The 13,728-nt window shown below is 45.2% G+C and overlaps 1 protein-coding gene across 1 annotated transcript in view; it reads left to right on the top strand.

Moving 5' to 3' along the window:
• The first annotated feature begins 10,093 nt into the window (after positions 1 to 10,093).
• Positions 10,094 to 13,728, top strand: part of CDK8 (cyclin dependent kinase 8) — a 105,726-nt gene continuing 102,091 nt past the window's right edge. The window contains exon 1 of the mRNA XM_024125839.3: positions 10,094 to 10,326. Coding sequence (XP_023981607.1) covers positions 10,199 to 10,326 — 128 coding nt within the window. The 5' untranslated portion in view covers positions 10,094 to 10,198. The remainder of the gene's footprint in view (positions 10,327 to 13,728) is intronic.

Here is a 13,728-nt window from a genome sequence, read left to right on the forward strand (position 1 = left end):
CCCCATTACCCCTGGATGAGGTCTTCAATGCAGGAGGACAAGAGAAGGTGGCATCTGGAATGGTTATCCAATGCTCACAGCAGCTGAGGCACAGATGCACTAGCTTATAAGTGGGTTTGGGCAGGGCACTGTCTTCCACCGTTGCAATGTTCAGATCGCTTGCTTTTTGCATAAAGGTAATCCATCTAAGCACAGTTTCTCCAGAATTCTTATTAGCCACAATTTCTGGGAAATTTTATAAGAGGAGGGTGATGGGCCAAACTACAGTCCCTGCTGCTGCAGCTGGTCCCAAGGCCATAACTGATACTATTATACATGATGGTTTAGTTTCTAAGTTGCCCATAAAGCTTAAGTGGTAATTGATTGAAATTCATTTTTCATTTTATTTGATCCCCTACTGTGCCTGACCTGTAGGTTTATCCTTTTCTTTTTTCAGTTCCTTCTTTGGTTATCTGTGTGACCTTTTGCAAATTACTTAATCTCTGCATGCCTCAATTTCCTAATCTGTAAAATGAGAATAACCATAGTACCTACCTAATTCTGAGGATTAAATGAGTTAATGCCTTGCATGTAGAAAATATTCTATAAATATTAGCTGCTATTACTATTATATTATCATCTGTCCTAGGTTGGCTCCCTCCTACCCCGCAAAAAGCAGAACCTTAGGCAAGGATTCGTGTGAAAATGATTTAGGAAGTGTTCCCAGGAAACACCGGTAAGGGAGTGAGGGAGTAGAATTGGGAAAAAAGAAGCCTAAGTCAGGGTTTAATACCAGTTTGGACCTAAATTCAGCGGGACACAGGAGACAGTGCAGGTTACCCCAGTGTGGTCCCAATCAGAGGTCATGAGAGCTGGAGTATTCATACTTGCACTCACAGTCACTGAGGTGGGGGTGAGCTTAATTCCCAAAACTTCAGTTTTGTGTGTGAAAAGGCGTTCCAGTAGCCTAAGGGTGGTAGCTCCACAAAGAGAGAAGGAAATCTGAACGGATATGGTCAGAGCGTTGACTTGGCATCTGCCCCACCATCAACACTATCATCATCATCACCATCATCATCATCACCATCACCATCACCAACATCACCATCTCCATCATCATCATCACCACCACCATCATCACCATCACCAACATCACCATCACCATCATCACCATCTCCATCATCATCACCATCACCGTCATCATCATCACCACCACCATCATCACCATCATCCTCATTATCGTCATCACCATCACCAACATCATCACCATCACTGTCATCATCATCACCATCACCAACATCACCATCTCCATCATCATCATCACCACCACCATCATCACAATCATCACCATCACCACCACCATCACCACCACCAACATCACCATCTCCATCTCCATCATCACCACCACCATCATCACCATCACCAACATCACCACCACCATCATTACCATCTCCATCATCATCACCGCCACCACCATCACCACCATCCTCATTATCATCATCATCGTCACCACCACCATCATCACCATCATCCTCATTATTGTCATCATCATCACCATCACCATCATCACCATCACCAACATCATCACCATCACTGTCATCATCATCACCATCACCAACATCACCGTCTCCATCTCCATCATCATCGTCACCACCACCATCATCACCATCATCACCATCACCACCACCACCATCATCACCATCATCACCATCTCCATCATCATCATCACCACCACCGTCATCACCATCATCCTCATTATCGTCATCACCATCACCATCACCATCATCACCATCACCAACATCACCATCACCATCATCACCATCTCCATCATCATCACCATCACTGTCATCATCATCACCATCACCAACATCACCATCATCACCATTATCGTCATCACCATCACCATCTCCCATGAATCACACAATGGTACCTAGTTTGAAAGGCATTGTGTTAGGTTCTGGGGACAAAAAGAGCTATAAAATGCAGGCCCTGTCCTTCTACACCTTAGAATCCCATGGAAGAGACAGGATAAACACACAAAAAGAAGTATATGCAAAGTGCCAAATAAGTGTAAACAGGGTATTGCTATGGGAATGTATTGGCATTGGGTGATAAGTTAAGATCCCAGCAGGACCTGAGTTGGATATCAGAGATGGGGTAGGGTTTAGAGAAGTAAAGAAGAAAGGGGGAGTGTGGATAGGGAAGGAGGGGAATGACGAATGTTTCAGGGAGAATCAATAAACTTGTCCTAATGTAGCGGTTCTCAACCTTGAACGCTCATTAGGATCACCAGGGAGCTTTAAAAATCCCAACACCCAGCTGTGGCCCAGGTCAATTACACCAGAATTGCTAGGATGATTCACCAGGTGTTTCCAGTGGACACCCAAGGTCGAGAATCACTGTTTTATTTGATGGGAAGCAGCGCAGGAGAAACTGGCTAGAACAGTACTAGAGATAACAGAAGAGCTCAGATTGTGGGAAACTTAGCTATGTGGAGCTAATTAATCTAATTCTAACGTTTCTATTGCAAGCTGCCTTAAGGTATTTTCATAAGTCAGGCTAAAGTAAATACAGAGGCTGGAATATTAGAGGAAGGAGTTTGAACTTTATGCTGTAGGTGATGAAAGGTCACACAGGGTCCTTGAAGATTTCTGAGCAGAGTAATGATGTAAATAAAACAGCATTTTAAAATTTAAACAGGATGTAGGGTTTCAGAGCAAGAAGGACAATATCTGATGGAACTTGACCTTGGCTGGTAAGGGGGAAGGGCTACTAAGGGTGAAAAAGTCCCAGAGGTTCTGGGCACGGAGTTGCACGGAAACAAATAACCCCAGGTATCAAGTATCAGGTGGTTGCAGAGATGACCTAAGCGTGTTTATGTTCGGTAGAAAGAGAGCTCCGTGGCTCACAGAAGATCCAGTTTTGCACAGAAACCAGCCCGAAAAGACTCAGCGTTTCTCATGATTGGGTCTAAGTAACATAGTCCAGCTACCTGGAAGGTGAAACATATTGGAATGAGAGGAGAATCCAGAGTCATGTTACACCTTGAAAAACTGAACACAAACCTAAACGGTGTTCTAGAGATTACTTGCTACGCTGTTGTGTGGCAAAGTATATTTTGAACTGAAAATTAAAGTCATGTGCTTATTCAAGAAAAACAGGTGCCCAGCAGAGGAAAAAAGGACAAGATTAGAGTACTGAATGTCAATTTAAAGAGGTAAACTTTCTTTAATACTTATAGAACATGAGAGCAGAATTCATCATCAACAAATGGGAGAGGTTTTCAGTTTGGGATGGTCTTACTGGTCACTGGAATGGGAATCCTTTAGCTAAGAAAAGGAGAAATCATTTTTAACCTGTTATATTATTTTTTCAGCTGTCTGTTTTATTTAGTATGTATTTGATGGAAGGGTCTTGGCTCTATACACAGATATTAATGGAGCAAGGAATGAGGGTAAGTATTTATTTTAAAAATTACTTTGCAAAAAATTAAATGAAAAACTTCAAGCTAGTATTAGGATATAAGAGGGGAAATCCCATCTTCATTTTCCTCCTTACCCAGCTTAAGGTCCTGGTCTGTTATTCTAACCACTCTCCTGCCAATAATCCTCCTCCCCGCCCCTCATCTTCTTTTCATCACACCCAGCTGGCAGGGCCCTAACCCCGGATGAATCCAACATCTGTCTTTTCCCGGTTCCACCTGGGCTGTTGAGTGCTGGTGATGAAAATCTCACAGCAAGGCAGATGGATATTGATACAATGCATAGCTGCACCTGCAAACGGGCCCTTGACATTGGCTAGAAGTCCTTCGATGATCTGCCAGCTATCTCTCTGATTCTGCCCAAAGATTGTTTTCAACCCACAGTCTTTTCAGATAGGAAACCGTTGCTTTCTCTCCTTCCACCCGTCTGCTCATTCACAGCAGGTGAACTTTTCTTTTACCTTCGAGAGAAAACCAAAGCCATCTGAAAAGGAACTACTTGCACCAAATCTACAGATTCATATGTATCTGTGCCTGGGTAGACTGAAAGGCATGGATGATATTCTGCACTTCCTACTTGCCCACCCTTTGAATCTGGGCTGGTCTTGAGTCTTGCTTTCACCAAAAGAACGTGGTAGAAGAGATGCTGTGTGAGTTCTAGAGCTCAGGCTTCAAGAGACCTTACGCTTTTACCTTTGCCCTTTGAGAGCTCTCCCAGGCAATGTAAGGAAGTGTGAGATTGACTGCTGAGAGGGGAAGTGGGTTAAAAGGCTCTATAACCTTGCGCCTGTCCACCTCTTTGTCCTTATCTCACACGACCTCCCCCCTCACTCACGACACTCCTATCACACAAGGCTTCTTTCTGCTCCCTGGCTCCCAGCTCAAGGCCTTTGCACCTGCTGTCCCTCTGACCCATCCACCTGGACCACTTTGCTCCCTCCCCTTAGCAGCTTCCCCCCACCCCACCCCACCCCCGTACGCGGGCCTCTCACTGTTGTGGCCTCTCCCATTGCGGAGCACAGGCTCCGGACGGACGCGCAGGCTCAGCGGCCATGGCTCACGGGCCCAGCCGCTCTGCGGCATGTGGGATCTTCCCGGACCGGGGCACGAACCCGCGTCCCCTGCATCGGCAGGCTGACTCTCAACCACTGCGCCACCAGGGAAGCCCCCTCTTAGCAGCTTTTGCTCCTCATCACTCAGATCTCAGCTCAGATCTCAGCTCAGATCATCTCAGAGGGCCTTTGGCCATCCACCCAATTTAAGTAATCTCCTCCCGGATCCACTTTCCATCTCATTGCCCTGTTTTACTTCTCCGTGGTACTTCGAGCTTTCTCCCTTCTCCTGTGAGCTCCCCACCCCCTCTCCCTCATCCCTCCGAATGAAGGCGCTCTCATATTCTTATATGACCCTGCCTCTGTGGCCACACTTCACTGGTCCAGGATGGGCCCCTAACCTAGTTGGTCCAGAGCCCTTCCTGGGGTTTTCAGAACTGGAATTGAGAAGCAGAATCAATTATTCTCTAATGACAGGCATCTTACATCAAATTCAGCAACTGTTAGTGGTCATGTGTCGAGTCATGTGGAGCAAATGACCCTGTGAGAACAAATGACACTCACATGATGAAGGGGAGAAAGGAAGTTATTTTTGAAAGTGTTTTTTTTTTTTTGTTCTGACTGTTTCTAAGGTCTAAATTAAATTCTGGATGCTTATAGAGTTAGTCGAGAAACTTTCTGCATCAGTATTTTCTTTGAAAAATTATAGAAGACTAGAGCGTTGATTGATTTAACTTGCCATTTCTTGTGCCTAACACTGCACGCAAAGAGAGATGCTTGATATGTGCTTTTCGATAATAAAGGTGATGACTATTCTACCTGCAGGATGGGAGCGTAGATATTTTCCTTTTAAATCACACTTTGATACTGAGTGAGAAAACGGAATTAAAAGTTGTAGAGACAGCAAGCGATCAGCACTGAGAAGACCCAGTAGGGACCCTTAACGTTCATATATCACGAAGCACCAAACCCTTCTGCGTGCTGCAAAAAAGTATGTGTTCAGAGGCGGGACTGAAGAAAAATGCCAAATGGTTTAAAGTGACGGCCCCCCTTTTATTATTATTAAGGTCCATTTCAATCTTTATAGAAACCAAGCCAGTGAAACACATTCTAGTTCGAAATAATTCTGCAAACTACGTCCTGGGCACTGTGGGGGAGCCGCGAGATAAGTTACAGACTCAGTCATTAAGGTATTTATTAAAGGAAAGGTATGTTTTTTAAGTACATAAAATAAAGGACTACAATACAAGGTAGCTGTGATGTTTCTGTGTGAGTTACAAATAAAGTGCAATGGTGCCAGGGCTGGAGTAGGAGCTCACGGCAGAGAAAGTTCATATGCAGTTGTAAGAACCAGGAAAGGCTGCATGACTAACTCAGGCATTTGAGCTGTATCTTGGAGGATGGGTAGGCCTGCAAAGGTCAGAGATGGTATGAGGAAGCATCCAGCCTTGGAGGATTGGACAAAAGTATACTTGGCATATGGGCACGAAGCGCACTGAGCAGCTAATGAAGGCCTGAGCTCGTAGGGTTGGCAGGAAAACAACAGAACGTCTGTCTACTGGCATCGCTGTGCTGGGGAATTGGGAGGTCCAGGACACAGTATGGTACGTTCAGTTTCAGAAATTTTACGTTTGCGGTGACAGCACATTATCCCCTGAGGCCGAACAGGAGGCAGTGGAAACGTGGGGCTGGTGTCTGAGAGGCATGTTTAGACTGGAGATGTTAAACTTAGAATGAAAAGAACCACATTTTAAGAAAAGAAGCATGAGCGTGGTTTGCGCATGGTCTGGGACACGGACCAACGAGGGTCACAGACTCTACAGTGTCACTGGAGGTCATCGTGAAGCAAAGAGACCTGATATCAGGATGACCGGAGGCTGAAAATCAAACTGAAACAGCAGCTCTTAGGTCCCGGATGTGTTCAATTCAGCCAACTAACAGTTAAGTCTGAACCTGATTCTTCGATCTGTAGCAGGGTCCCCAACCTTTCTGGCACCAGAGACCGGTTTCATGGAAGACAAGTTTTCCACGGTTGGGGGCGGGTATGGTTTCAGGATGATTCAAGTGCATTATGGTGAGCTGTGCACTTTATTTCTGTTATTATTACGTTGTAATATGTAATGAAATAATTATACAACTCACCATAAGGCAGAATCAGTGGGAGCCCTGAGCTTGTTTTCCTGCAACTAGATGGTCCCATCTGGGGGTGACGGGAGACAGTGACACCTGAAGTGTGTTGCTTATGTCCAGTCTACTCTGTAAGATGCTGCTTAATTGTCACTTGCCACTCACTGATGAGTCTGCCAGCCATTGATTTATGATGGTCTCGGTGCCGTCGAACCTCTCTGCTAATGATCATCTGTATTCACAGCCGCTCTCCAGCGCTAGCGTCACCGCCTCAGCTCCACCTCAGATCATCAGGCGTTCGATTCTCACGAGCAGCGCGCACGCTAGGTCCCCCGCATGCGCAGTTCACAGTAGGGTTCGCGCTCCCAAGAGAATCTAAAGCCACTGCTGATCTGACAGGAGGCGGAGCTCAGGTGGTAATGCGAGCAATGGGGAGCGGCTGTAAATACAGGTGAAGCTTTGCTCACCTGCCCTGGTTCCTGACAGGCCACGGGGTTCCAGTCCATGGCCTGGGGGTTGGGCCCCCCTGATCTACAGGAAGTCCTTTCCAAAACCAGGCTCCCTCCCTCAGGTTTTTGGAGTACAAGCATGTGCCCCAAGGGCTTCCCAGCTCATTGCTTTGGCTCTGCAGGCTACTTCTTATCTCCCGTAATTGAGTCTCCGGCTGCTGCCCTATCCTTTCCTCCAAGCCTGGACACAGGCTCCACAGGTAAGACCCAGCTGATATCTCGGGGATAACAGAAGGGAATTACCACACAGAAAAGAAGAACTTCAAGCTGGATATTAGATATTACTGCTCCTAACACATTAGCCAAGCTCCCCTTTAAGGGGCCCTAGTGGCTCTCTCTTCCTTGGCTCCCCATCCTGATGCTCCTTTAAGGGGCCAGCTTACCTCACACCACCGTGTGCCCCCGACCTGGAGTCCAGACCCCTAACTCACACCATAGCTGCACAGAGCAAAGCAAGCCTTTCCCTTCCCTGGTCCAAGGCTGGTGTCCTTTCCTGTCCCGGGATTACTCATAGTAAGAATACTGTTAGTTAGCTTGACTATAGTAATCATTTCACTACGTATATGTGTATCCAAACATCAGGTCGTACCTCTTAAATCCATACAATTTTTATTTTTAAAAGACGCTCCGTTTCTTCATGGGAAGGCCTTATCTTCATCTACAGGGTGGACAGAGTCAAAGCAGTAGTCAAAAGTACAGTTTAAGAAGGCAGAGACCTTCAGGGTTCAGGAATAGCATGTGCAGGGGCTGTGGGAGACAGGTGCAGGGCTGAGGTGAGGCAAGCCCAGTCTCATGCTTCTTCACAACCTTTTCTCTAGCATGGTGGTGTGGTTTCTCAAGATCTATGAGTAAATACTCGGACAAAAAAGACACAGCACTGAAGAAATACAAAATATATATGTTTCAGGAAGAGTCTATTCTAAATCCATACTTAGGGAAGAAAACGGAATTCTGTAACTATGCAAAGGAGCAGTCCCGCTAGAGAATCACCCACCTGACATCACTGAGTGGAAACATATCACGACCCATTCATGAAAGCTTAATTTTCTGGTGCACTTCCTCTAAGCTGAGGTCTTTTATATCTCCATTTTGCAAAGAAAGGAATTGAGGGTCCAGGGACACACTGCTAATAAATGGCACATGAAGATTCAAACCCAGGCCCACCTAACCGGTCAGTGTGCTTAAACGCTAAACAGTATTTGATGTACTAGGAAAAACGACTTCGTTTAAACCAGTGGTGAAGTCACTATTTTCTCCAGGGAAATCCGTAAAAGAGCCCTTCTGAGGATTTTTCATAAAATGGTATCATGGTCATCATTTGTACCTAGATATTTTTGACACAAACATCCTTACTCATTAATTCAACAAATGTTTACCGTGCACCAAAATCAAGCCATGATACTAGGTGTTACGGAAGATGCAAATATTACTTCCTAGAGGAATTTATAATCGAGCAAGGGAGAGGAAATAAAAGACAAAACAGAATTTGATGAGTACCACAGGAAAAGTGAAAAAAATGTGTGATGGAGGTTAAAAGTGGGAGAGATTATATGTCCTTTGGGAGGTGGGGAGCTTTCGTAGAAACGATAGCAATTGGGAAAAGTAAAATAAATATAAATACAAAATTAATATAAAATCAAAAAATGAAAAACAGACGTCTAAATAATGGGGATAAAACAACATGAGGGATTATTATCAAGATATCAGGACTCCTCCAGCTGACACCTTTCCTACCTTAAAACTATCAACCGTTTCCATGGATTTAGATCCATTGCTGTAATCATGGCTAAAAATTGCTGTTCGTATGGGCAGTGGTGCGGAGGTCATACTCAAAATAACGTCCCCTCTGAAAGGATGGGACGCATTGGGATGGTCGTCTGTCACAAGAGTGATACTCTTCAGAAGCAGCGTGGCCACTCCTCGCGGACTCATTTTACTGATGTTTGTAATGTGTGTCAGCACATTGCTATCTTTGTGCAGCCCTTATCAGACTGTGAACGACAAGAATACACCGAGTAATAGTCTGTGAGCTGTTGACCAATACTTCGACTTTTTTCGATAACGATAATGCACTTTAAACTCTGGAGTTCGGAAGTGGCGCAAAATATGACTTTAATACAAACTAGCCTCCCTCACACTTGACTTTCTTTGGTTAAGTTTCTAGCCCAAATCAGACTCTAGCGACATCGCTGTAAAACGACTCACCTCCCCTTGGACTACGAATCCCATCATGCAACGCTGCCACAACCCCACTGCGGGGGGCGGAGCCGTAGGAGGGCCGGCCACGGCGGCGGCGCGTGCATTCTGGGCGTTGTAGTCTGGGGTCCCGGCCGGCGCCGGGACGCCCCACGTGGTGCGTGGGGGGGCCGCTCTGGGCAGCGGCCCCCGCGCTCTGTCCGCGCAGCCCTCGGGGAGCGGGGCCGGGTGGCGGAGGCCGGCCGCCCGGCGCGGCGCGGGCCGCAGGGAGGGCCGAGCAGCCCGAGGCTTCGCGACGTTTTTGCGACAGCGCGGCCGTGTTCCGCGAGTCCCCTCCCTCCGCTCTCTGAGGAGGTACCGGCTGTTGTGCGGCGCTCCCTTTCTGTCTGAGTGGATGGGAGAGCGAGCGAGCGAGCGAGAGAGTGAGTGAGTGAGTGTGAGCGTGTGTGAGCGCGGCGAGGCGCGAGCGCCCGAGGGGCAGTCCGCCGCGCCGTCCTGCCGCTGCCCGCCGCAGGGGCCGAGCGCGCGGCCGGAGCGCAGGGTCCGGCGCCCCGGAGCCCGCGGGGACAAGGGCAGCGACCGCGCTCCCCGCCCCCAGCCCTTGTCCCTCGCCCTCCTGCGTCCGGGGACCGCGCTGTCCCCCCCGGCAGGCCCCCGCCCCGCCGCCCCCCTGGATGTCCCCGGCGCCCTCGCGGGGCCTCCTCCTGCTCCTGCCGCCGCGCCCGGGCCGGCGCTGCGGCCGCCGGGCGTAGAGCGGGCGGGTTCCCGGGGACCGCGGCTGCCGGAGCCTCCCCGGTCCCCACCCCCGCCCCGCGGCGCCGCGACCCCGCTCCCCGGCCTCGCAGGCCGTGACAATGGACTATGACTTTAAAGTGAAGCTGAGCAGCGAGCGGGAGCGGGTCGAGGACCTGTTTGAATACGAGGGCTGCAAAGTTGGCCGAGGCACTTATGGTCACGTCTACAAAGCCAAGCGGAAGGATGGGTGAGTGTCGGCGTCGAGCGGGCGACGGCGCCGGGCAGGTGGGCAGCCTCCCTCCGGCCTGGGTCCGGCCGGCCGGGCTCGGGGAGGAGCTGGTGCCGAGGGGGCCGGGCCCGCACGAGACCCCGCGAGCCGCTGCCTCTGTCTCTCCTGGCGCCGCTCGTCGGGCAAGGGAGCTGTGTACTTTTTATTTCAGGGGTTTCGGTGCCAGATTTCTTTAAAATTTCGTTATGAAACGTCAGTGTAAATAATATTTAAGGGAGGTCGATTTATTATGGGAACCTTCTGGGGCTTTCCTCAACCGCCTCTGGACTGACATCCATCAGTCTGGAAGGGAAGCTGGGATCCTTTTCCCCCACCAGTTTGTGATTGATTTACGATTAAATTCGGATTTTATTTCGGGGAAAGAAATCAGCAAGTCAGTGTGGTTCTGAAGAGTTCCTCCTGGTGATCACCTGCCGCAGAAACGTAGTAGTTACTCTTTCGATATCATTAGCTGTGAGTTTTACCTAGAACAATGGGGGTTTGGTGCAGGGTGGGTGGTGAGGAAAAAGGCTAATGACATATAGCGGAGTCTTGTTCAGGCCGTTCCCCCCAAATGTAGCAGCTGGCAATGAACTTTCAATAATCTCTTTGCTTCAGATATTCTTCCCTAGGAATATTAAGTCTATGACTGGTAATGCTCCCAATTTAGTTTCCGAAACCGGCAGGTGAAGTGTTCATTTTTCCTTTGTCACTAGGTGAATAGCTTGTGATATTGACAAAAGAGAAGGCATTTCTTAGTTGAGAAAATATGATTTATTAACTCCTTGTTTTCCTCTTCTAAAAACGGATGTTGTCTTTATCGCCTTTGACACTGTAGGAAACTGCTGGAAAGAGAACGTCAAAGCTTGTTATATAATCTTTAGATTTTTATTATAAGCAAAGTAGGTTTACTTGAACATCACTGTTAGTTTGGTTAGCTGCTGTTTAACGTTTAAGATAATTGCTTTTTTTCCCCCAAATCACACAGGAGGGTGTGTTCAGAACTACATTAGCACTAAAAAAATGAAACTGTTCATAAAGCTGAAGTTACCTGGGTTGGGGGGGAGCCATATTTATAAATACTTTAGTATTCTAAATATTGACGAAGGAAGCATCTACCTATTCAACATTTTTCTTGGATTTACTGAGATATCTTTCTGAAATAACTTAAAATGGACTCTAAGAGGAAGAAGATAGTAAGTCTCATTAATTTGGAATGTGCGTTTCAGAGCTCATATGCAGCAGTAAAGCAGTACTGGTATATGCAAAAGGTAGGGATTTGAAAACTTGATACTGTGGGTGCTGCATGTCTTTAAAAGTACGCTTTAGCAGAATGGATAGTCTGGTGACACTTGAGAAATGAGCTTCTGGAGATGTTGTTGACTCTGTTGTTTAATTATATTTCTCACTGAAGTATTACCCTGTAATACCGTACATATTTAAAAAGTTATCCTTGTTAACTTCGCATACAATATTTTTTAAAGGCCTTACACCATCTCCCTGTCCCCCAATATTATGTAATTTGGGGCATATTCATAAAATCCCTGATCCCATCAGATTAGACATTGTAGTGCATTTGACTGGTCTGTCATCTTTTTTATAAAATTCTGGTGATCTTAAATTCTTTCTAATCTCTCTGAGAAAAACCAGTTCTATTTTCATAAATTACCAATTTAAGCTAATAAAACATACAGATTTTATTAATTTTGATTTTACATTTTATGAAAAACTATAATGTTGTTTACTAGCAAGAGGTACTTTTGACCACATTTTATATCTCATGGTCAAGTTTTAATTTAGGCTAAGAATAATTTTAGAAGAATTATACAATTTAAAATTAGCTGAATGTATAATATATGAACATTTCTTTGTCATTCATGATAACCAAAAAGTAGGTAGCATTGCATTTTGGAAAAATTAACTTTTTGTTTATAATTCTTTGGGCTTGTTTTCCAGTAGCCTCTAATGATATTGTTTATAGGAAGAACTGTTTTTTTAAAAATGGATGAAATGTCAAGAGAGTTTTAAAATTACTTAAAACAGTTTTTGTGCTCCAGAGGGAATGTTTTTCGGCTTCTTATAACCTCACTCTGGTAAAATGAAGCATTGTATTTATGAAGCTCTTTTGATCTTATGTTAGTGAAATGTAATTTAATGCATTTTAGTCCTGGTAAAATAAAATTTGTGGCTGTTTAATGTTTTTTAAAAAGATGATGATCAAATAATTTGTTTCTAGTATTGATTTACTTTCAAATGAAATTATATATTCTGCAACTGAAATTTCAGATAACTCTAGGAACCCAGACAATAACACCTTCAAAGAGAATACTGAGATTTACAATAAAATGAAGTAAATTTCATTTAGATGTATTTGGCTGTTAAAATGAAGGTATCTAAATGTATCCTTTCAGCTGTCCAGTGAGCAACATAGACATGAATAATTAGCAATGGAATTTAGACCAGAGGAGTTAGCTGCTTAAATTATTGTTTTAGGAAGTAAAACAGCTTGAAAGGTCATTTCTTTGATCTTAAGTATTAATGATACTCTCCTGCTAGTATACTACACTTATGGTAAACTCAGCATTTTAAGGAATGTGGGGAAGGTGGAATACTTTATTTGAGGCATGATTCTATACATGGAAAGGGGGCCTTTTATAGTTGTGTTATTTTCAGATTCTAATAGAGTTGAAACATAAATGCACAGTAAATCTTGGAAATAATTCACTCTCACTGTCACCATATATCAGATAGAGAGTGTCCTTTGTGTCTGAACACCAAAAGGGTACTCCGGGAAGCAGGGGGGTTCATTTTCTTTCTGAGTCAATTGCATTTCCTCTTTGCAGAAGTTAGGCAACCAAACTTATCTTGTTTGAAGGAATGGAAGAGTGTGAGAACCAGAAAACAATTTGTGTTTTTAAATTCTCAACTCTCATTATTGGCATTGAACATTGTAGAATTTAAAAATTAATTTTGAGTAAGAGATTGATTTCCAAAAAAGAAAAACGAAAAGACTTTTCTTGAATAGGGTTCTTAGGCTGCTGTGCTCCATGTTCAAAAGAAGATAGTATATAATTGGGAGTGTGTGTGTGTGAATGTGAGAGAGAGAGAAAGAGAGAGGCGGGGGTGGGGGGGGAATATACAGAAAACTTTTGTTGGGGCACTTTTGTAGACAGCACAGAGATTCGTAGGCATAATAGCTAAATAATAATAGCTAGATAATAATAGCTAAATTACTGAGTAAGTCTTGGGACCTGGGCAGAGCCCTTTACAGCCATCATCTGTTGAATCCTCACAAGTACCATACAAGTCAGTTGTGTTTTTTCAGTTTTATAGTTGAGGAAACTGAAGTTTAAAAAGGTTAAGCTAATTTGTCCATGGTTA

This window comes from Physeter macrocephalus, chromosome 13 (assembly GCF_002837175.3).
Source record: "Physeter macrocephalus isolate SW-GA chromosome 13, ASM283717v5, whole genome shotgun sequence".
Lineage (NCBI taxonomy): Eukaryota > Metazoa > Chordata > Mammalia > Artiodactyla > Physeteridae > Physeter > Physeter macrocephalus.